Here is a 23,113-nt window from a genome sequence, read left to right as displayed (position 1 = left end):
ATTCAAAATACGTATATAGTCTAATCGACTTCAAATCAGGGGTAGATCTCATATTTGTACAGGTGCACGATGTTTAGAAAGGTCTCCTGTTATTATTTTTAATTTTATTTTATTAACACGAGACTTCAGTACTTACACTGCTAACCTTTACTACTATTATTATTATTTGTTTCTACTAAGTATTAGTATTATTACATTCTTATTCTTTTTTGCGACTTAGGCGCAAACAAGCCGCTGTGGTCTCTGGCAGAATGACTAGCGCTGTGAAACAACTCTGCTCCTCAGCATAATGCTGAACCAGGGCCAGTTAAAACGTACCTTGTTCTTTAAAAAAAAATGTTAATCTTCTTTTTTCTTATCTTTGATTATTTTTATTCTGTGTGTTTGTTGTGTTTGTTATTTTAGTAATAAATGTTATATCTATGTTGTAAAATAAAACACGGTTATATTTTGGACGTAATTTGTCTTGAGAAAAATCTTTAGGCATTTAATAATCTCATTGCCTCTCTATAGCCAGTCTCACTTGCGCCATGGACAGTTCCATAATGTAAGGGATTGGTCGCTTCACCTGCAAATAACACTCTAGGGGTCCCACTGGCGTCTAATAGTGGAGCTCCTAAATTCTCCCTAGCTTTAGGGTATTTAGGGGTCTCTAGGTTATCGTAGGTGTAACTGCCACGGACGAAGGGGTTGGAGAGCCATTTCGATCTGCAAATTTTATAATTCAGACTCGTCAGTTTCTCTCAGATTTTGACATACGTAAGTCAAAGTCAAATCAAACGAAAACGGTGACCACATGGGCGGTTTCACAGGGAAAAAGAAAGAGAGCTAGACCTGTGGCTAGGTGGGAAGACGACACCATAAAAACAGCTGGTTCCAACTGGATTCAAGTAGCCCAATCTAGAGAGGACTGGATATATTTGGAGGAGGCTTTCACCTACAGAGGAATTCTTACAGAATGAAGAATAATAGTTTAATAGCCTCACTATTAAAAGGAAAAACTAACACAAGTAAATTTAGGATACAAAATTAATTACTAACTAAACTAATAATTGTATGCAAGTAAACTAACTTAATCTAACTTCTTGTTTTATAAGTAAGAATTAAAAGGCTTGTTTATTTTATAAAGTCAAAGTTGACGCTATGTTTCGACTCTAATGTCACGTCTAAAAGGTGCCTAATTAAAAAAAAAGTAACAAAATGTAAGGTTCAAACAGGATCGATTTTTCGCCGATACTACTTAGGAGTACTATACATTATTAAAGCCCGGCAACATACTTGCATTCCTGGGGAGGGGTGAAAATGTAAAACGACGTTTGTACAAACACATGACATTTCAAGTGGCAGCGCGTATTGGCTAACAGATGTTGTTGACCAACGTCGTTTCACGCTCCATGACTATGAGCACTGAGCACTTAATTATGTGACTCGTCTATTTTGTCCCATAAAACGTAAGCATATTTCCATAGATAAACTAGCGTTCGTAAGTTTAAGAACTTAAATAGTATGACACTATCAGTTGAATATATTCTTGAAGCTTTGTTGTATGTACAATAAATATAAACGATTTTAAAACAAATGGTGACTCACTAGTATAAACAGATCAAATCTATCTAAGCGTACCTACCAACTAGGCTCCAGAAGTTAAAAAAAAATCTTTATATGAAAATTGTAACAAATTCCCAAGCGACATTAGAGTAAGCCCTCGTTAGACGTAAATTAATCAATAAAGCTTTTCATAAATATGACGAATATTTAAATGATCCTAATCCTTGGGATTGATTTGCTCCAGTTCAAATAATATGTATGACTTAAAACTTGGCGATTAAAGAGTGGCGGAGAATTCTTGTCGGTCTCTACGCATCACGGTGCGAACTGGTAATAAATGTAAAATTTAGAATCAATTTTACTGATCACATTTATATATGTACGTGGTTACTTAAAGTTAGTTTGAGTTTGAACTCAAGTATAACCTGTAATTTATTTTTGTTTATGGATTCAATTATAAGGGCTGGAAGAGATCGCTTAGTAGCGATATGATTCCGCTCCTTTCGCTGTAATGTTTGGTATTGTATATAATTTTTATATATTGTGAATAAATAAATGTTATCTGCTAAATTATCTAGTATCTGAAATAAAAATAATATTAGTTAATAAAATACCTCAGGATTCCATTAGGCTCTGGTATAGTGTAGTTCCTGCCCATGAATCGTCTTAGTAACTCCATGGATTTTTGTTGAACTATTTCATCTGTCAATGTCTCTGCCTGTGGAATGTATAAAGGCATAAATTAATCATTATTAAAGGTGTGCCGTGTGCTGAAAATTCTGTGTCAATCTCGCAGATTTTAACCATGCAACAGTTGATGCAAATTTCAATAACGAGGCTAAAATATGTAAATTAATCTATATAGTTCCGTCATGGATGATAAATGTAAGTGTTAGATTCCAGTGTCAAAAACTTTCTTGTCCGGCGACTGAAATTGGCCATCGCCATTTTGAAATGTCAGACTGACATCTACCAACATCTAATAAAAATCCAACAAAAATGTAATATTTTTTTTATTCCTTGCATTATTATTTACAATGCCAATGTTTTAGTTAACGTTTCCGATTGCTAGATATCTTAAAAGATATTATATTAATAGTAGGTAACAAAACCTATCATATCAGTTGTTCCTCAGTTTGTGTCACATTTATTTAAGCGTAGAACTGTATTTTCTAGATACTAGTATACATTGTTTTATTAAGACATTTCAATAAATTATTAAGTTGCATTAATTCAAATTATTACCCTTATAATGGTTAATTTTTATTTACTGGCAATACTAATATCCATGACAGCGACGATCTTACCGGCCAAGAAAACTATGTGGCACTGTTAGCGCAATGCATATCTTCCGTACGTCAAAGATTTCGATTTAACCTACGGGAGACAGTTTGCGCCGAGCCTCGGCTCCGAGTTTTGCTAGGCGGATACCCGGCGGTATCGACGTACTATTTTATATATACTTTATTTCTTTATCCTACGAGATAGTATTGATTGCACATATAGAAGGAAAAATCTATGTCCACAGCGGTAAGATAAAGTAAATACTAACCAGTTTGCCAACATAACCAGTTGTCCATAGAGTAAGCGAATTTTGCAAGCTAAAGATGTACTCGCCCCACGTATTTGGGACAACCACAGGTCACTTTCCGATAAATTTATTTTATCTTCAGTATAGCATATGTATGGAAAATACAAACGATTGGGCCACCAAGCTTCATCAAATATAAGGATTATTTTATTGACAACCCCAAATGCAATTTTATCTATGGCTATGATTTTGTCTTTGGGTAGAGGAGGATGGAAAATGACATATCTGAAATAAGCCGTGCAATGGTTTATTAAATGAATGAAAGATTTTAATAGTTGACCTCAATATTTATCAATAGTCTAGACGCTGTCAATGACGGTATGACTAAATCTAAATTTGCTGTAGTTCTCTCTAATAGCCAACAAACAAAATCATTTAATCCACAGATAAGAAAAAATGGTCACATAAATGTATATACACAAGAGTTTAGCTGTACACAGCGGTTTACAGCGACGCCTAAAACACATCGTTGAAGAATCAGTACTATACATATTACAAAAGACAGAAAAAAGTTAAATGACGCTAAGATATTACATATATACTGGATATAACACTGATCACTAATAAAAGTTCAAAAGCCTCATAAAAATATAAGTTACTCTGCAAATATTCAAATTATAACTATATCAATGTTACAACAGGCATTGTGAATTAATAATAATTTTACTCGTTCACATAAAGAAATGCTTTTACTATATTTATTTGGTATTTTGTAAATGTTTGTTCCATTACGAAGTTTAAATATATAAATGAATGAATAATACTGAGATCGCTATATAAGGAAAAATATTGTGATATTACCATTACAAGAAAAAATATGCATACAATCTACTCTCTGCTGCTCTACTGACAGATTGACAATTGCTTTTAAGATGTCTATGATATTGCTTGGTGTTGCCATTCTAATAAAATGAATGACATCGTGTTCGCATATTACATTATCTCTGATACATGAATACAATGACATTTGAAAAATTATGGACAAATTATTTGTGAAAATGCGAGTTAGTGAACGCAGCGAAGTAAAGAAGCCAAGCCAAGCGACCACTCTATTCTTAACTATGTTTGACAATGTATTAAACGTAATATAGAGTTTTGTCAAATTTATACACGTTATTTTGAATAAAATTTAAACATATAAGAATTTTAGTTTAAAGATATTCCAAATATTTGACGCAGCATATAATACATTATCAAATCCATAGAATGGCCAGTAGTTAATAAAGAATAGCTGTCATTTCCTAAAACAATATGCCACTGACCGTCTTAGCGGGTTCACCCGCCAACCATATGGTCAAGGCTGTGTCTAGAGCGAGGGGCGTGGACACATCCCCATGCCTCGTAAACCAAAGATCATTGGATTTATCAGCCTCGATCATGACGTAAATCTTGTTTTGATCCCACCACTTGTGCGGAAAATTCAAAATAACCTTATCCAATAAACCAATCGACATTTTTTGTATCGATGTAATTTTGTAGTCTGGCAATTCTGGTGAAAATAGGGTGTTGTATCTGTAATTGTCAAAATCTTCATGACACTGGCAGTTGTGATTCAGATAAAATCACTTTGAGGTCACCCACTAACGCCGATATGAAAATGACATTGGCTCACGCTTAGTCACGTGACCAAAGTGGTTTTATCTCATATTTGGATATTTTAAAGTTATATTTTTTGATTAGTGTTTTTCAGTCGAAGCCAATACTGTACTTACCTGTGCCATTACCTTAGCCTTTCTAAAATTCTTTTATATTTTAAATTATTTATAATTAATATTTAATTCTCTTCTTTTATATTTTAAATTATTTATAATAATTTTTAATATTTTAAATTATTTATAATTATTTTTACATAAATAATTGAACTTAGGAAACTAAAATGATAAGTTTTAGGAAGAAATTATTAGGAAATTGTTAACAATTGTTAATAAACTTCCATCAAGTTTAATTTTTGTCTATACTTCTAAAATTGATTTCTCATTATTCAACTAGTAATAGAACAAAATAAGTAGCGTGAACTGCGATCTTTTTCATTCTACCCTCAACTTAATTTTATTTAAGATTTTGTAAAACCTTTTTTTAAGGTAAACTATTAAATTTTTTACCTTTCTTTCAGCACTCCCAATGAAACGGTTACTATAGCATTGTTTGCTGTGTATGTTTGTCCATCTGCACAAACCACTTTAATTTCACCGGATGTGTCTTTTGGCCATATGATTTTAGTCACTTCGGTATTTAATTTTATGTCCAAATTTTGCAGGCCTGGTCCATTGTTGTATGTGTTCTAAAAAATACAATCTGTCCTGTTTTGTAATAGTTATGTGTGTGTTCTAATATGTATAAAAGTGATACAATCACTTATTTCAGAATGATAATATTGGCTTTTTGCTTCATCTAACCTAAGAATGTACAAAAACTGGACAAGATACTTTTCACTTACCAGCATCAACTCAAAAAAGGTTTTATATCCAAACTTATGCCAGCTTGTATGCAAATGCCCACCAAGTTCTTCAGCTGTTGACCTTGTTGTGACATCATGCCAGTCATATGACGCTTCATATGCATTTATGAAGAGATTCATTACATCCAAAAATTCATCTATGAATTGCTTATCATGTTCCAAGTGTGGGTGGTTCTTTTTAATATAGGATATTATTCTGAAATTATTATATGGTATAGTGGATAAACTTATAAATACATTATTATTGTGATCAACCATTAGGGGCTTTTCTTATATTACTTATTCTTGCAATCTCCCCTAGATAAGAGACCAAATCCAATGCAGCCACACCCTTCTTCAAGAAGTAATAAGTAGCTTAGCCTTCTTTAATACTAAACCAAAAATGGTTCTGGAGATAAGCCAGCATCTCTACAGCACATGCACATTAATTAATATTAACCACAATGCCAAGATTTGGTTACTCACTCAGCCGTCAAATAATCACCAGTACTCTCATATGATACATTAGTGGTATATTCAGACTTCTCTAAGCAGAGATTAAAAAGTTCGTAATAAACTGGCATCAATGTCTGGTTCCCATCTGAGCGGAAAATAAGAAAATCGGAGTCCTGAGGTATTACTGTAATATTATTCTGGACAGCTAAATCATATACGCGGCTGTTTTGTGTTCCGTGAATCCTGAAAAATTTCATGATAAATAAAGGCCTGTATTCAGTAACAATTCACAATATGGTAACAGGACAACTTAACAATCATAATATCTTATAGAGAATTCATGGTTTTGCAGAAATTTATTTTATTAGTGTTTAATGTTTAATTCACTATTCATAAACATATATCAATCAATTATACCAGTTTCCTACTAAATTATAAAGCAGACAAACAATTGAAATCTATTAAGTAATAAAATTAGCATTGCTTTACAGGTAGCATTTGTTTTATTAGACATTTCTATTGATATATAAGAATACTGTGTGAAATTATCAATTCACTTATTTTATCATAATTTTCACCCAAAAACCAGACAACTAAAAGCTAGTAAAGAGCTTAATTACCATTCAGCTCCTTCTTCAATAATACCTCCCGCAAATTGAACTGTCTTCACTCTTCCACCAATTCGATCCAATGCTTCTAAGCCCAGCACTCGCTTGCCAGCTTTGGCCAATATTGTGGCTGCCGTGACCCCAGCGGAGCCCATTCCTACCACTATTGAGTCGTATGGCTGGGGAATGCATAAGCTGAAATAGTAATTTTACTTTATTAATAATAATCAATACTTGAATTCAGCTTTTGTGTGGATTCAATATAAGATTTTACAGCATGAATTAATAAAAAACCATTTTTTTTCACAAACATACTGTGATTTCACACATATATTAAAACTAAATCTTCTTAAAGCTTTTCTAACATCAACAATAAACCACTTTCTAAAAACACTCATATTTCAACTTATTAACTATAACTACTGCAAAGGTATATATAGATAAGGTGTAGATAGTGTAACAACAATAATAACTTAATTAGTGTTACTTGTTTACTTATAATGTCATTAACAAGGTAATTAAAAATTGTAACAAATTTATTCTTAATGATAAATATTTGCGTTATTGTAGTTATGTATTCCTATAAGTAACTACACTTCAATTATTTTAACCTACTATGACTTAATAAGTAATTAATTCCACTAACCAAATTAAATAAAACCATTTTAAATATTTGTTTTAAAAGTGGTTTATTTTAAATACCCCAAATCTGATAGACAACTTGTAAACACTCTCTGTTTGTATGTCAGTTAATTTGGGAATCTCAATGTTATCTGAAAGATTCAACAGGGCTAATAACCTTATCTGTGCACATTAATTGTCAAAAACGCCATCTAGTTACGAAAATGTCACTTCGCTTAAGAAGATAAGAGGTTACTTCTATTTACCATTCGCTACATTTATAATTTTATATTATCTATTATATAAAACAGATATATTGTTTAATTGGAATAGATACATGATTTGGACCTAATATCATGTGATTTGATAGTAAAAATTGTTAAGTGATGAAATCTAATGATAAGAACATGTAAGTACTAACTTATAGTTTTAAATAATGATTTATCTAAAATGATTACAAGAAATAAGAATAAATACAAGAATGAAAATATTCAATGTACACAAACCCTATTGATCCACATTATTACAATTATTATGTGGCACGTATTCTCTTACAGTCTCAATATAATAGAATATTTTAAGTATTTTTTATAACAACAATTATTATCTTTTTGTGGATTCATATTAAACATATATAATATCACATTACTTTATAGTTTAATGGATTTTATTAAACGTGACAAAAAATAATTTATAATACGTCATTTAGTATTGTCATTTATTGTCATCAATTCCACAGATGACTAATATACTAATTTATGAGTTTATTGTATTGGAACTGATTTGAAAGATCGAAGAAGGTACAGATATATGTTTAGAAATGTATAAGGCGTTAATAACTTCTGTATCAACAATTCAATTTTAGTCTAAAATCTTTGCTTGTCGTAGAATAATCTAATATTCTAAAATAAAACTAGCTAATGCTTCTGAGTTAAAAGTATTTTTTTAATAGTATGCTTTAATAAACGTTTCAAAATTGAATTCTACGTTGTGGTATGAAGAAATAGTTTGATTTATTTTGATTAGTTATAAACTAAATTGCTTTGAAATATTTAATGTATTGTTATAATGTGTAAGTTTGTAAATACTAATGAAAAGTAAGATTTATATGTATGGTCGTAAGACGTAAGTTGTTTTGTATTTCTTACAATGACGTCGTAATTGATTAATGTCAGAATTAGTCGAAATTGACAATGAGATAATAATTTCCTGTCAATTATAATAATTGTAATCGTCAACAAAGCAATTAAAATGTAGTTACTTGTACTTTGGTTATACCTACTATTTTAACTAATATTTGGGATTACATTAACGCTAAATCTTGATATAAAAATTTCATATGAGTTTCCTTTGGCTTAACTTCGGATGGATGAGATTCAGAAATGCAACTCAGTCCGATTAGGTTTTTACATTTGGAACTTTATCTATCTATGGCTGGAACGGCTGGACCGGTTTCGCTAATTTTTTTTTTGTTGTGTTTATTATTGTCAGGAGAAGGTTCTTATGAAGGAAATAATAAGAAAATTTCGCGGAAAATTAGAAAAAATTAAGAATAACTAACTACCATATTTAGTCAAAATACATATAAAATAATTACAGTCGCTAATTGTTTGTGGCATTAATCTTAAATATCTATGTTTTTCACATGGCCTGTTCCCATGTCGGAATACCAACCAACCTATTTATATACGCGCCAGAAAAACCAACCAAATGTTATATATCATAATGAATTTTAAGTTAATTATACTAATTCGAAATTAATATTCATGGTTAATATAGGACAACGTCTTTCGGGTCCGCTAGTTGTATTATAAAAAGTAAAAAAAATGTTCTTGTCTTTATTACCGACCACTTCTTATGTTGATTGGCCGTTTTTTAAAGAATTCATCAACACCTTCACGTATTAATTTACACGATTAACGGTACAAGTACGTCAGACAATTAAATTCCGTTTAACTAAAATCGACCTTATAACGTATAGTTTTTGTATAAGAGTTTATTAACATCTAATAGGCTAATTGGCAGTTTGAAGAATAAAGTGTTATTAAAAGTAATCTGTATAATACGTTAAAAAGCGTTATAGAGAAAAATAATTTGTAAATAATCAACTCATCAAAAGTTAACTAAAAATATTTCAAAAAACATCTCCGCGTAATAATTTACGCGAATGAAATCGACGTTTGAACGTATATTTCCCTGCGAATGCGATATTAGTTTGCTTGTTTTGATACAAAATAAATATCTTATCGGTATTTAGTAATAATCAATGCGGCCTTTATTTATCAATTTTCACCTTATGACCTGTATGGAACGTCTAGATGCTTCTTATATAATTGACTTGTTTATGAATATATTAGGTCCTTACATATGAAATTGGCGTTTTGTCGTACTGGCCACTTTGACCTCAAATACCTCCTCTTTGGTTAGGAATTTCAAATTCAAATTTGTACAGCTATTTACTCATGTATTTGTGCTTCGATGACCGTCATTCATTTGTCTTTTTCTTCTGCTTTTCTGTTTGCGTCACTCATTTTACAAAATGGAAAAACTTAAAGTATCGCATTTACGAGTACGAGTTCCGCCGTGGCACTAGTGCTGCGGAAACGACCCGAAGGGTGAATGATGTGTATGGCGGTCATGTTGCAAAAGTTTTCGTTCTGGAAATTTCGACCTGCAGAACAAGCCCCGTGGAAGACCTGAGACCCAAGTTGATAATGAAGTATTGAAGGCTATTGTGGAAGCGGATCCATCGCAAACCACGTCCGAGTTAGCTGCAGGCTGCGGTGCTAGTGATAAAACTGTTTTAATTCACTTGAAGCAAATTGGGAATATTAACAAGCTTGAAAGGTGGGTACCTCACGAATTGACTGAAGCAAACCGGCAAACGCGCGTCGACTGCTGCGTTACATTACTGCACCGGCACAATAATGAAGGTATTTTGAACCGAATCATTACCTGTGATGAAAAATGGATTCTTTACGATAATCGGAAGCGCTCAGCGCAATGGTTGGATCCTGGCTATTGTTCATTGCAGTTTTCTCAAATCTGGCCAGACTATTACGGCTGATGTCTATTGTCAGCAATTGCAAACCATGATGGAAAAGCTAGCGGCTAAACAACCTAGGCTGGTCAATCGCTCCACGCCACTGCTACTTCACGAAAACGCTAGACCACACACTGCACAACAGCCGGCTCCCAAATTAGAAGAGCTTCAATTGGATTGTCTAAGACATCCTTCGTACTCCCCGGACCTTGCTCCAACAGATTACCATTTTTTTCGAAATTTGGACAACTTCTTGCAAGGGAAAACATTTAACTCTGACGGGGAAGTCAAAATCGCCTTCACAGATTTTATTGATTCCCGTCCGACTGGTTTTTTTAGTAAAGGGATCAATGAACTACCTATGAGATGGCAAAAGTGCATATAAAACAATGGTTCATACTTTGATTAATTAAATATATCATATTTAAAAATATTCGACTTTTTGTTCCTCCCATACAAAACGCCAATTTCATATGTAAGGACCTAATATAATACGTATATGCCAAACGCAATTTCCATCCAATTCAATCCAGAATTTCACTAGAACAGCAGTGTTATTAAAAGTATGAGTGCCGAGGTGGAAAAAATTGAATGACACATTGACTTTCACTGTTGATGCATACGTACTAGACAAGTTCCTTCATCTAAAGAGCGTACAAATTCTTAAAACGTTATTTGGCATGACTTCCGGGTAAAGTTCGCTGATGTCCTTTAAGTGAAAACTAAAACTTCAGCTTGCGTTTTGGGGAACTATAAAATATGGTAAAGCCATAGATTACAAAATTGAATTCGGTTAAACACAATCTCTAAACTCACCCATAACTGGCCACCGATAAAACAAGTAGTAGCCGCAAAGGAAGCATTGTAACTGATTAAGAGGGAGATGTTTTACAACAGATAACTGCGAGTAACCATGTAACATGGTCGTAGTCGATAAATGTTTCCTGAGATTAGCCCGTTTAAACAAGCTTTTAGCCGTGTAATAATATAGGTTGAATACAATTATTGCACAGATTACACATGCAAACTATTTTTTTATAAAATAGGGGGACAATGGGCAGGAAGCTCACCTGATGTTAAGTGATACCGCCGCCCATGGACACTCAATGCCAGAGGGCTCGCGAGTGCGTTGCCGGCCTTTCAAGTATTGGTACGCTCTTTTTTTGAAGGACCCTAAGTCGAATTAGTTCGAAAATACTTCAGTGGGCAGCTGGTTCCACATAGCGGTGGTACGCGGCAAGAGAGTGTTCAGAGGGATTGGTCGGATTAATACTTGCAGATGAGTTCGTTATCGGACCTCGAGGAAGAATGCGAAATTCCACCCGTATCACCTCGACGTCCATTGTTCCACAACTGGGCGTTTTTTAAGGCAGTTTTTGCTTTGCACCACCACTATGTGGAACCAGCTGCCCACTGAAGTATTTCCAAACCAATTTAATTTAGGGTCCTTCAAGAAAAGAGCGTACCAATTCTGAAATGGTCACCTTCTGCTCGTTTCCTGTTTCTATAAAAAAAAAAAACTGATCAGCGGAGACATGTTATATAACTGATATTTTCAGGTCAACAATGCATTCATACGAGGTCATAGTAGTTGGTCTCGGCTGCGCAGGTGTTACTGCAACGACTACTCTTGTGAAAGCTGGGAAGAAAGTTCTGGCCCTCGAAGCCATGGATAGGGTTGGTGGTAGGATTCGAACTGTGCCGTTTGGTGATGGTGTTGTAGAAGTTGGTGCTGAATGGTAATATGAGGAGCTGGCAAGTTATCTAGTCACACTTTTGTCTATAGAAATTAGAATCTGATGACTTCATCACTTTGATAGCTGTTTTTTAAACTAGCGAATAGAGAAATTGGCATCCGGTGTTCTCTAGGCGATACGACCTCCAATTATATATGCTAAGCCCACTCTTATCGTAGTCCGGCAACACTCTTTTAGTGGGTGCGTTGCCGGCCTTTGAGGGTGGAGTACGCTCGAATTTTGAAGAGTTGGAGGTCGGAGGAAGGGAAGATCCCCACCGGGAGTCGATTCCACAGTTCGCTAAGAAAATTCCTTGTGAAATGGACTGTGAAGGATTTCCAGCCATCAAGGTGATGTTGGCGAAATTAAGAATGAATACGGCTCGGTGCTGAAACTGGTGAAATGGTGAAATAATCTGAGACAGAGTTTATATCAGCAGTCCAATCAGTCAACCCCCTTCCTAGTGGGAGTATCATGCTGTTGCTTTCCTGCTTCACCCAAATGGTCAGGCACGACTGGTGCAGTACCACTGTTTCACAGAAAACCGGTGTGAAGTGATGCAATAAGTTTACCTAATTGTACTCGCGTTTCTTGCTGACTGAGATTCCTCCCGGAGACCACCCACCCAGATCTCTCCCTAAGAAATATAAGGCGCACTAAGCCTATAAGAAAAACATCGTAGTTTTTAAACTTGGTCCCTTTTTGCATACTAATGATTTATATGCTTGTTTTATCTGTGCCAGGAGAATCTCTGAAAAGACTGTTAAAAATAATTCCAGGATTCACGGTACCGTAAGTAGCCCGATATACTCCACGGTCATTGAGAACAACATCACAGTTGTGCCACAGGATATAACCTTCAACGTGTTTAAATCAGATGGAACGCCAGCTGACAGTGAACTGTTGAATGATTTAGTAGAATTTGCCTTTGAGAAGGTAGGGAAACCGCCAAAGGAGTTTACTGGAGGATTGGGAGAGTTTATTACAAGCAGGTATGTGAATGATATAAAGGAATAGTGATAACATATTGTACGAGCCGAGACTGTGTATTTTGCTCACTCAGGCTTTATTAGTTTTATAAGTTATTATGTCGATATTATGCCCTGAGAGTATTGCCAGACACAGGAACTCTTTCCAACATTAACATTACATTCATTTCCCCCGACCTAAAAGGGCCAAGAGGCCTCTAGCTCAATTTTTATATTTCATTGAAAATGTATTCAGGTTTCCTCACGTTTCCTTCACCGAAAAGGTATAGATAACGAATACTTTGAGATATTATGTTCTATGGATGAATGCAATACGCATTGGGCTAGCGTGGGGAAATAAACTTTATTAACTTGAGATATAAACTTTATTAACTTGAGCAATAAACTTCAATAAATTGATCAATAAGCTGAGCAATAAATTTTATTAAATAGAGCAATTAACTTTATTAAATTGAGCAATAAACTTTATTAAATTGAGTAATAAACTTTATTAAATTGAACAATAAACTTTATTAAATTGAACAATAAACTTTATTTACTTGAGCAATTACCTTTATTAAATTGAGCAATAAACTTTATATATATTATTCTTAAATTCTTATATAATTTTCAAATAGAATTATTATATTTAAGCGGTTACGACATGTAATCATTGTCATATGACACGTCAAATTGACAACCCTTTGATGTTTCATTATACGCTTTCAGATTAATGGAATACGTCAAAGTGAAATATCCCAATTTGATGAATGATCAAGCTTTCCTGTCAGAATTCCTGGAACTTATGAATCTGTATATAAACAATCATGAGTCTTCGAATGACTGGAATGACGTTAGTGCACAGAGTCGGTACACGGAGTTGGAAGGCCACCAACACATGAGCTGGCACAGGCATGGTTATAAGACCTTCTTTGAACTGATGCTGGTGAGTTATATATATATAATAAGCTTAACATGACTTCAGCTGACTAATCAATACGTGAAATGTCAAAAACTGACAAGTACGATGAAAAAATAAAATATGTTTATTATACAATATAAGATACAGGTACACTTATCGGCAAAGAAGACAGAGGGCGAGGCCGAGAGAAAAAGCCGGCGTAAAAAAACTCTCGGTACTCTTTTAAAATAGCAAATCATCAAACAACACTTACACTTACACGTATCACAAATTAATTAGAAGTAGCCTGTCTAGCATTAGTCCCAGGCCTTTTTATCAACTAGACGTTAACTTTGTAGTAAGCCTTTTTTACACAGCTTTTCTTTAATACGTTTCTTAAATTTATTAAAAGGCAGAGACAAAAGAGCCTCTGGGATTTTATTAAAGAAAAGTATCCCTGTTCCCAGAAAAGAATTACTAACTTTAGATAGTCTAGTACGGAGAAATCCTGCATTTGTTCCCAGTATTAATATTGTTCGTATGTTCTATTCTAGTACTTGATGAAAATGTCGTGACGAAGTTCGTCCTAATAGATAATTTCAGAGCAACTAATTAAATTGTCTATTTTTATTTATTTATTGTAAATGTTCTTAATATAAAGGAAGTTGGTGTGGTGGAAACACAAACTGTACACAGTTTTTCTATCCACCACGTCGAACATATTTAAATCATTAACATATATATATATACTAAGGCCAGTGACATATAAACTTTATAATCAAACCATTCAAGCGATTTAAAATTGCACGTAAAACGTCATAAACAAATCTAAACACTGACGCGCCATAGATAGCCGATGCAAGAAACCTGTTCTTGTCGAGAATTCTCAATGACATACAGGATGAGTTCCTATATTCGAATATGTTTTAATGACGAATATAGCATAATTTTTGTTATGCATAATTTATAATTGTTTGACTTGTGTAGTATTTTTTAAATTTAAATTTAATATTGTTTCTTGTTATATTAGTAAGAAGTGTAGCTGGTATCGAGTTTATTAAATTTGGAATAATGTAATCTAATGTTTTTTTCCCATATAAATTATTGTATTTGGGTAATAGAAATTCGTTTTTTAATTTTCTACGTGTTGAATAGTGATAGTGAGTTTTAATTGTTTTGAGGTAATTTTCTGTAAAGTAGTTTTCATTTAATAATCCTAGTTGCACTTTCACGTGTATAGGTATAATTTTGAAAAATGCAAATAGCTTTCTGTAGTCATCTTTATATTGTGATTTTAATTTTATGGGAGTAATTGTTTTTAAAATACGTATTTGTATTGCAAATATTTGATTTACATAAGTTTAGCATGTTCTCTCATAGCTTGAAAGTCCATATGTTATAATGGATTCGGCTAGTGCTTTGTATAATAGTAGCAGAGTTTTAAGAGGTATTTTATTTTTTATTAAAGTGAATTTGGCAAGTATCGCTCTTAGCCTATCACAGACAGAATTAATGTTCATTTTCCAGGACATTCGGTCATCTATTGTAAGCTCCAGGTACTTATGGTTATGAACTAATTCTAAGGCGTTGCAGTTGCAGCTTTTGGGGTACGAGTTATAAGAATGTGCACATGTGTGGTTGTGTAAGATTAAGATGGGTGTACGTGAGCTTAGATTGTGACTGGATCGGATATGCATGAACTTTGTTTTGTTAGGGTTTAGTACAAGCCCTACGTCGTGGGACCATTTAGCCAATGTATCGAAATCAGATTGTAGCTTTGTTTCTGCTTCTTGGATGTTAGGCCCAGCGGCTACTAGGCATGTATCATCTGCAAATTGGAATACCTGACAATGCTTTATTATGTTAGGTAATGTGTTAACGTAGGTAAGGTAGTGTAAAGGCCCAATGACTGAGCCCTGAGCCGTACCTTCTGTAATAGATATTGGAAAACTTTCTTCGTTGCACACTTTAACACGATAAGTTCTGTCTTGCAGATAGTTTTCACACCACTTGAGGAGGTTTCCTCGTACTCCGCAGTCATTTAAGTTATGTAGGATTACGCTGTGCTTTAATGTGTCGAATGCCTTACTGTAGTCAATAAACACTACTAGAACATGATCTTTTTTATTTAAATGTTTATAAATGTGGTCTGTGAATGCGGATAGCAATTGTGTGGTATTTTTATTTGGTTGGAATCCAATTTAGAAAGAATATTGTGTTTTTTATAATAATTTTGAATTTGTCCACATATGTATTTTTCTATTATTTTGTTAATTGTTGGCAATATAGTTATTGGACGATAATTATTATAGATTTTTTTGCTACCATTTTTGTATATTGGTCGTACTATGCCTGTTTTTAGTAAGTTAGGATATTTTCCAGTATAAATGCTCGTATTAATAAGGTTAGCTATGGCTACGTTGATTTTATTACATAATGTTTTAATATCCATAGCTCGTATTTTATCTGCACCTGGAGACTTTCTGTCGTTTAATGATTTAATTATCTTTGCAACTGATTTAGGGTCTGCTGACTGAAATCTCATACTAGTATTTTCTGCATGCTGGTAAGAGCTTTTATCTAACAGTGGATTTACACAGTTGGTTGCTATATTACTAATACTATTGTGGAAGGAAGTTGCAAAATTATTTGCAATATCTTTACATGTAATATTTTGATTTGCAAATGAGTTCTGTATAGCTACGTCGATGGATGTTTTAATTTTTCCTGTTAGTTGGTTTAATATATCCCATAGATTTTTTAGATTTTTTGATTATTTTTATTAGCTTCTATATTGGTTCTAATTGTTTTATTTTTAGTTTTATTTATTAATTTATTGACATAATTTCTGGTTTTATTATATTTTTGTTTGAGTATTAAGTTGTTTGGATCTTTTATATATTGAGTAAAAAGTTTATCTCTGTACTGACATGCATTAATAATTCTATTATTAATCCAATGGTTACTATTTCGAATAGAGTTAGATTTAAGTTTAACTGTAAATTCAGATTTTTATATGCTTGTGTTAAGTTATTTTGTATGAAGTTGTATATACCAATAGGACACTTCATTTCTATTGTCGGCTTCCAATCAATTTGCTCTAGAAGGATCGTTAATTTATTATTGTCAATTAATGTTTTATATGTTGGAACATCCTGTAGCTGTGTTTTAGTGCAAGCAAGCACGATCTCTAGGCAGCTAGACTAGCGGACCACCTAGTCGGGTCCGCTAGTTTTGTGCCAACCGCTGCCGAGTATAGGTCGTGTGTTTGGGATCGAGCGTATATGTGGTCTATGCATGATTTTGTAATGGTTCCTTTGTATAGTTCCGCCGCCTAGTGTTTGTTGTGATCCCACACATAAGGCCTAAACTGTGTAATGTGTTGCAATATTTATGTTTTATAGGAATGTCTAGCTTTAGATTAATATTAACGTCTCCCAATAGATACAAGTCAATATTTTTCTGACAGTTGTTCTTAATTATATTATGAAGTTCGTCAATAAACAGGTTCTTGCTTAGGCTAGATGGGCGGTAAATAGCACAAATTTGTGCAGTGTATTTTGTCTGAGTTGTGATGGTAAAAAATATATTCTCGAAATGTTGGCTTTTTACAAATTGTATATTAAATTTATGTATATTTTTTACATATACTAAGATACCTCCACCTTTTCTACTATTTCTAAGAGCTGAAAACATATGGTATGCACTTAAATTGTACAAACAACTGATTCTATCAGAAATGTTAACCTCTGTAAGAACAATAACGTCAACAGTGTTAGCCGCATATATACATTGCTCGAGACTAGCAAAGTATTTTATGATTGACCTTATGTTTATGTGTACACACAGTAGATTTAAATGTTTGCTGGGAATTTTACTCACAAAATCATTTAGGTTTAAACAGTCTTCTAATACACAAATAACACTAGTTAAACTATCCATCTTAATAATAATAATTTATATGCATTTAATTTGGTCAGTTAATTGGCATTCTGTCTTTTTTTTTTAGCACTTGTATATCCAACACTGATCTTAGGTTTTGTATTTTAGTGTTTTCATCCTTTCTTGCACGCACCATAACGTTTTTAAACCATACGTATTTATCTCTTTGTTTATTCTTTATATCCTGTTTGGCTTCCCATAAAATGCTTTTGTTGTATTTAGTCATTGCTTCCCTGATGAATACTATTTTGTTATTGTTGGGTTCATAGGGGCAAACATCGGCCATCATAGTTTTAATGGTTTTTGCAGCTTTAATCCACTTTTCTTGGGTTGCTTTATCATTAAGTTTTACTTCTATAATGCCTGGTTGTTCGTTTTTACCTTGGTATCGCATTGTGTTACGGATACCGTCGAAGGGCTGTTTAAGTTTTAATGCTACATTTTCAACTAATTTTCTCACATTCTCTTCACTCGCAGGGGGGACGTTTGCTATTTCTATAGAATTAGCAAGTTTCTCCTGTTCCATCTCATGGAAACGCTGCTCCAATACACCTACCCTCAATTCCAGATTGTTGTTTTTGTGTATTAGTTCCGTGTTTTTTCTTTCTAAAACTTTTATGGTGTTTTTAAAGGCATCAATACAACCTAATACTTCGTCCAATTTCTTACTGTGAAATTGCAGAGATTGGTTGAATTCGCTTATTTCCTTCTTTATAGTTTTTTCTACTTCCTTGGAATTTTTTTGTATTAGCCCCTTAGTGTCCATAGGTATATCTTCCTCTGCATCCTCTGTTATATACAAAGAGGAGTTGAGGAGGAGTTCGGGGATTCTTGTTGGCATTCCATACATGTCCAGTCTAGGATTGGGGCCGCCTTTAATGCGGTTATCTGTTTGTTGGCAAGACCACTGCATCTTACATAGTATTTAGGTGTACCATTTTTTCACATATAGTTTAAGTTATGAAATTGATCACAATTACGGTGGATTTCTAAAAAGAGAAGAAGATACATTTCTAGGAGGTGGACACTAGCGTAGGGTAATGTTACTTCTTGATCATTTTAATTGGCAATGCATGACAGAAAGTATAGATAAAAAAACGGCAACAATCTCCTAGAACGGAGGCTGTCTACGACGGTGCCTGCCAGTCGACGGCGTGGGACAGCCTCCCACTAGGTGGACACATGACCTGGTGAGGATGGAGGGAAGGCGTTGGGTAAAGAGCGCGGGGAACCAATCTTATTTGAAACTTCAGGGAGTCCAGCAGTGGTTAATAGGTTGAAACGAATGATATAAAAGCAGTCGTAGGGAATTTTGTCAAATCATCTGGTGGTTTCGTTAAGCTACGACTTGCCCAAGCTATTAGGAGCTGTACCACAAAGAACGGTTCGGTGGCCGTCGATACAAAATCTTATACCAGAATAATAAGTCCTGAGTACATATCTCGTTACAATATCTTCTTACCAGGAAGAAAGGCACGCAATATTATCAGCCGTAAGGATTTGGAGAAATTCTATTAGTTTGGGAACAAAGAGAGGTTAGACTGATGCTAATACCTTGCCTCACGATAGTTCTCAAAAACGCACTAAACACTCACTATAAATTCTAAATAGTGGACGTAACTATTATGAATTATAATTAACAATAAGTAAATATCAAAATAAAAATGTGTCTAACGTAACCCGAGTAAATCTAACAGGAGCCATAAATGTTCATCTTTTATTCCAATACTAACAAAGATAGGTTCGTCTTATAGGCGAAAGATAATTGTAGAAATCGACTACGTCGTTCCAGAACTGAGCATTTTTAAGGCGGTTTTTGCCGCGCACCACCACTATGTGAACCACCTTCTCGCTAAAGTAGAAGTCCTTAAATAAAAGAGCGTACCAATTCTTAAAAGGTCGGCAACGCACTCGCGAGCCCTCTGGCATTGAGTGGTACTGATATTAAGGGATGCACGGTCGGTGGTATCACTTAACATCAGATGAGCCTCCTTCCTGTTTTACCCACTGTTCCTAAAAAAAGATACAGTACTAATATAAATATCGTTTATTTATATTAGTTATACAATGTACATTTATGAAGGTCAGTAAAAATAATGCTTCTAAATTTACATTAACCGTTCTCGAATCAAGGGCGTAGAACAAACAAGAACTGCCAATATTCAACAAATAATTACAGTTAAAACCTGTTATAACGACATCGACATCTGTTATATTTGGTCGTAAAAACTGATAGTCGAAACAGCCGATGACGTTGTTAAGTACCGAATGCAATAGAATTCAGCCGGGAGCTTTGATATTGGTCAATATAACCGGTATGTTGTTCTAAACGATGTCGTCCTAAATGGTATTGACTGTATTAATTAAAATTCCTAATTTTACCTATAAATTTATATTAATTATTCCAGAATACATACAACAACGGACCGGGCTTACCAAACCTTGATATAAAACTGAACACGGAAGTGACGCAAATAATATGGCCAAAAGATGGCGCTGATGTAAGCGTCGTCTGCGCAGATGGCACCACGTACAACTCTCGTTACGTTATCGTTACTGTCTCGTTAGGAGTTATGAAGGAACGGTAGGTATTCCCGCAAGATGACTGTAGAGGCGATTTATATCTAGTCTAGAAGATGATCAGCTATTGAGTCTGTGGTTGAATATTCTTGGCTCATACGTACGAGCAAATGTTAGTATCTGCACATACATATAGAATTTAATCTCCAAGATTGTATGGGCTCCTGGAAATCGGCTCTGCTGGTTACAACACCGTCAAACTCATCTGAGTTCACTATATATCATCTGATATTGTATAGAGAGATTGTGATTTTGTATGCTGTGACTTTCTTTAAAAATAATGATTAAAGATACCATCTAAATGCAATGGATGATTAACATTGATCGTACCTATAAAATTTTCAGATACAAAACCTTATTCAACCCGGGATTACCGCGTGAAAAAATAGAAGCCATAGAGAATACCTCCATTGGTGTTATGGACAAAATAATATTCCAATTTGACAGACCCTGGTGGCCTAAACAAGGCACATTTTTTGGTTTCTTCTGGAAAACTGAGGATAAGAAGGAAGTGCCGAAAGAGGATTATTGGATCACGAGGATTTTTGCCGCTAGCAACCCTATGGGATCCAGGAACGCGTTGACTTTGTGGACGAGTGGGGATGTCGGAAAAATGGTACTTTTTCACTAAATAAATTTTTTTTGTGTAATTTTAATATCTTAATTGTTATCGTGTCTAAATAATTAAATTATTTATATCCAGCATGCTGACGAGATTTGTTCTGTTGTTGAACATATTACCCGCTAGACCAATGACTTATGACGTATCCTTTTCCAATTTTAGCTGGAAACACTACCAGAAGACATCGTACAACGAAAGTGTATGGAGCTGTTAAGAAAATTCATGGGTAAAACTTGAGAAATACCTGAACCTATTGGAATGATCAGGTGAGTTCTAGACAATGTTGTCATTAGTATTTTTTTTCTAAATGTCAATTGTTATGAGTAAATGTAAATGGAATTGCACAGTGGCATCTGAATGAGTGAATTAACACAAGGAATATTGTCTAACTGCCATTGCGTACTCGAATCTCTGGAATCATTTCATTTAAACAATCCATGATTACAGAGATACTGACAGAGTCAGTGTATATAAAAAAAATTCAAACACTTCCCAGTATTTTACATAATAAAAACGATATTAGTCTTAGTTTAATTTAATTAGATATTAGTACTAAATACACTATAGTTTATTGTTTAAGACATATCTGCATATCGGCTCGAATGACCAAAATAGTTTTGAGTCTTGGGATACTTTTAAAATTTATTTGATAGATAAACTTGGTTCAACGTTATTTTTTATATATATTCATGCATTAAGATGTCATATAATATGGTGTAATGGTTTTCAAACATTTTATAAATAAAAAACGTGGCGATTTTAAACATATATCACTGCTGATACTTTTGACATTTAACACCATTCGTCTTCTGTCACCGTGACCACGCACACGGAAAAGTACGCGAAACGTCGGAAAAAAATTAAAATTTATAATTATGTAAATAACTATAAGTTTAAAAAATAATACATAGCTATATAAAGACAATAACAGTGGTGGAGTTTTTGCCAGTCGTCTGTTCTATGCTTTCGATTTGAAGGATATTTCTTTCCTTAATGTAAATTTAGAATGTTCCCGAATAAGAAGAATTCTTTTTTGATTTTTCAGATCCACCTGGTACTCAAATCCCTTCACCCGAGGCAGTTATTCCTATGACAATCGTTTGACAACACAAAACCCGAATGCACGGAAATTACTCGCTGAACCACTACGGGATACGCACGGATTTCCTCGCGTTTTGTTCGCGGGAGAGGCCACAGACCTCATACACTTTTCAGCCGCGCATGGAGCTGTCGACTCGGGGTATAGGGAGGCTATGAGACTTATCGGCAATAGTAAATTGTAAAAAAAATATATTTATCAATATAAAAGTGTTGTCTTTTATTCTCAACATTGAGATGCTTTTAAACCTAAAACAGTGTTGTCTCTATGTGCGCATGCGTAGCCAGACTATAAGAAACACGCCATTCACTATGAATCTGTCCCTGGACATAAACAGCCTGGGTCCAATATAACGCTCTATAAGCAACTGGATTTTTATTATAAATACATTTGTATTATGGAAATAATTGTTTCAACAGGACAAACTAATCAAAGTAGAGCAATTTCGACGTTTTGGAAATTAAATCTAATGACTTTACATGATCTAATGAAATCATAAAAATACTTATTATTGTCTTTTGTTAACATAGCTTTTACACACTAAGAAAACACTTTTAAACGGATTTAAGCTAAGTATTATTATTATAAACTTATAATTAATTAATACATAGCCTCAATCCGTTTAAAAAGTGTTTTCTTAATAAAAATACTTTTCGTCTGTGACAAACTGTGTTGAGTTATATTTTTATACCTTATATTATACTAATCAAAAGTATATTATACAATGTGTACCCTTTGTACGAATGGTTGACTATGTGTGCGTTTGTGTGTTGTTATCCTTATATTTTTCAGTTGATGTACCTTAAATAGCTATAAATGTCCTTGTCAATAAAAATAACTAAGTTTATAGTGTTTTTAATTAGTGAATATTTTGTTTTATTTATACGAAAATAAACTATGTATAATTATCGCGTTTTTTTATTACATCTATTTTTATTCGTACATTGCTGACACTTATATA

The 23,113-nt window shown here is 33.8% G+C and overlaps 2 protein-coding genes across 4 annotated transcripts; one reads left to right on the top strand and one right to left on the bottom strand.

Moving 5' to 3' along the window:
• Window positions 1–446: 446 nt before the first annotated feature.
• On the bottom strand, window positions 447–11,273 carry LOC123714994 (possible lysine-specific histone demethylase 1-like). Of its 3 annotated transcripts, none has more exons than XM_045669742.1 (8): window positions 11,121–11,273; window positions 6,653–6,835; window positions 6,063–6,275; window positions 5,577–5,793; window positions 5,242–5,420; window positions 4,402–4,651; window positions 2,163–2,266; window positions 447–708 (listed from the first exon to the last, which is right to left on the bottom strand). In XM_045669742.1, exons 1-8 carry the CDS (start codon window positions 11,165–11,167, stop codon window positions 480–482), a joined length of 1,422 nt encoding a protein of 473 aa, XP_045525698.1. In that variant the 5' UTR covers window positions 11,168–11,273; the 3' UTR covers window positions 447–479. The 3 variants fall into 3 exon arrangements, 2 of the variants coding, with proteins under 2 accessions (XP_045525698.1, XP_045525699.1); XM_045669743.1 differs by lacking the exon at window positions 11,121–11,273 and adding an exon at window positions 7,287–7,412; XR_006754385.1 differs by lacking the exon at window positions 447–708 and adding an exon at window positions 3,101–3,364 and having other exon boundaries at window positions 2,237–2,266.
• Window positions 7,506–22,381, top strand: LOC123714995 (possible lysine-specific histone demethylase 1-like). The gene is made up of 8 exons (XM_045669744.1): window positions 7,506–7,670; window positions 11,864–12,043; window positions 12,820–13,032; window positions 13,738–13,954; window positions 20,260–20,435; window positions 20,777–21,047; window positions 21,216–21,319; window positions 22,099–22,381. The coding sequence occupies exons 1-7, from the start codon at window positions 7,648–7,650 to the stop codon at window positions 21,288–21,290; spliced, it is 1,155 nt and encodes a 384-aa protein (XP_045525700.1). The 5' UTR covers window positions 7,506–7,647; the 3' UTR covers window positions 21,291–21,319; window positions 22,099–22,381.
• Window positions 22,382–23,113: the final 732 nt, after the last annotated feature.

This window comes from Pieris brassicae, chromosome 10, assembly GCF_905147105.1.
Source record: "Pieris brassicae chromosome 10, ilPieBrab1.1, whole genome shotgun sequence".
Classification (NCBI taxonomy): Eukaryota; Metazoa; Arthropoda; class Insecta; order Lepidoptera; family Pieridae; genus Pieris; species Pieris brassicae.
Note: the sequence above shows the minus strand (reverse complement) of the source record. Positions and strands in the feature narration are given on the sequence as shown.

Coding starts and splice junctions, on each gene's coding strand:
- LOC123714995 (XM_045669744.1), top strand. CDS start 7,648: ATGAAATCTAATGATAAGAACAT. Junction 7,671..11,863: donor AAATCTAATGATAAGAACAT/GTAAGTACTAAC, acceptor TGATATTTTCAG/GTCAACAATGCATTCATACG. Junction 13,955..20,259: donor CCTTCTTTGAACTGATGCTG/GTGAGTTATATA, acceptor TAATTATTCCAG/AATACATACAACAACGGACC.
- LOC123714994 (XM_045669742.1), bottom strand. CDS start 11,167: ATGCTTCCTTTGCGGCTACTACTTGTTTTATCGGTGGCCAGTTATGG. Junction 6,276..6,652: donor ATTGAAGAAGGAGCTGAATG/GTAATTAAGCTC, acceptor GAAATTTTTCAG/GATTCACGGAACACAAAACA. Junction 5,421..5,576: donor CCTTTTTTGAGTTGATGCTG/GTAAGTGAAAAG, acceptor TGTATTTTTTAG/AACACATACAACAATGGACC.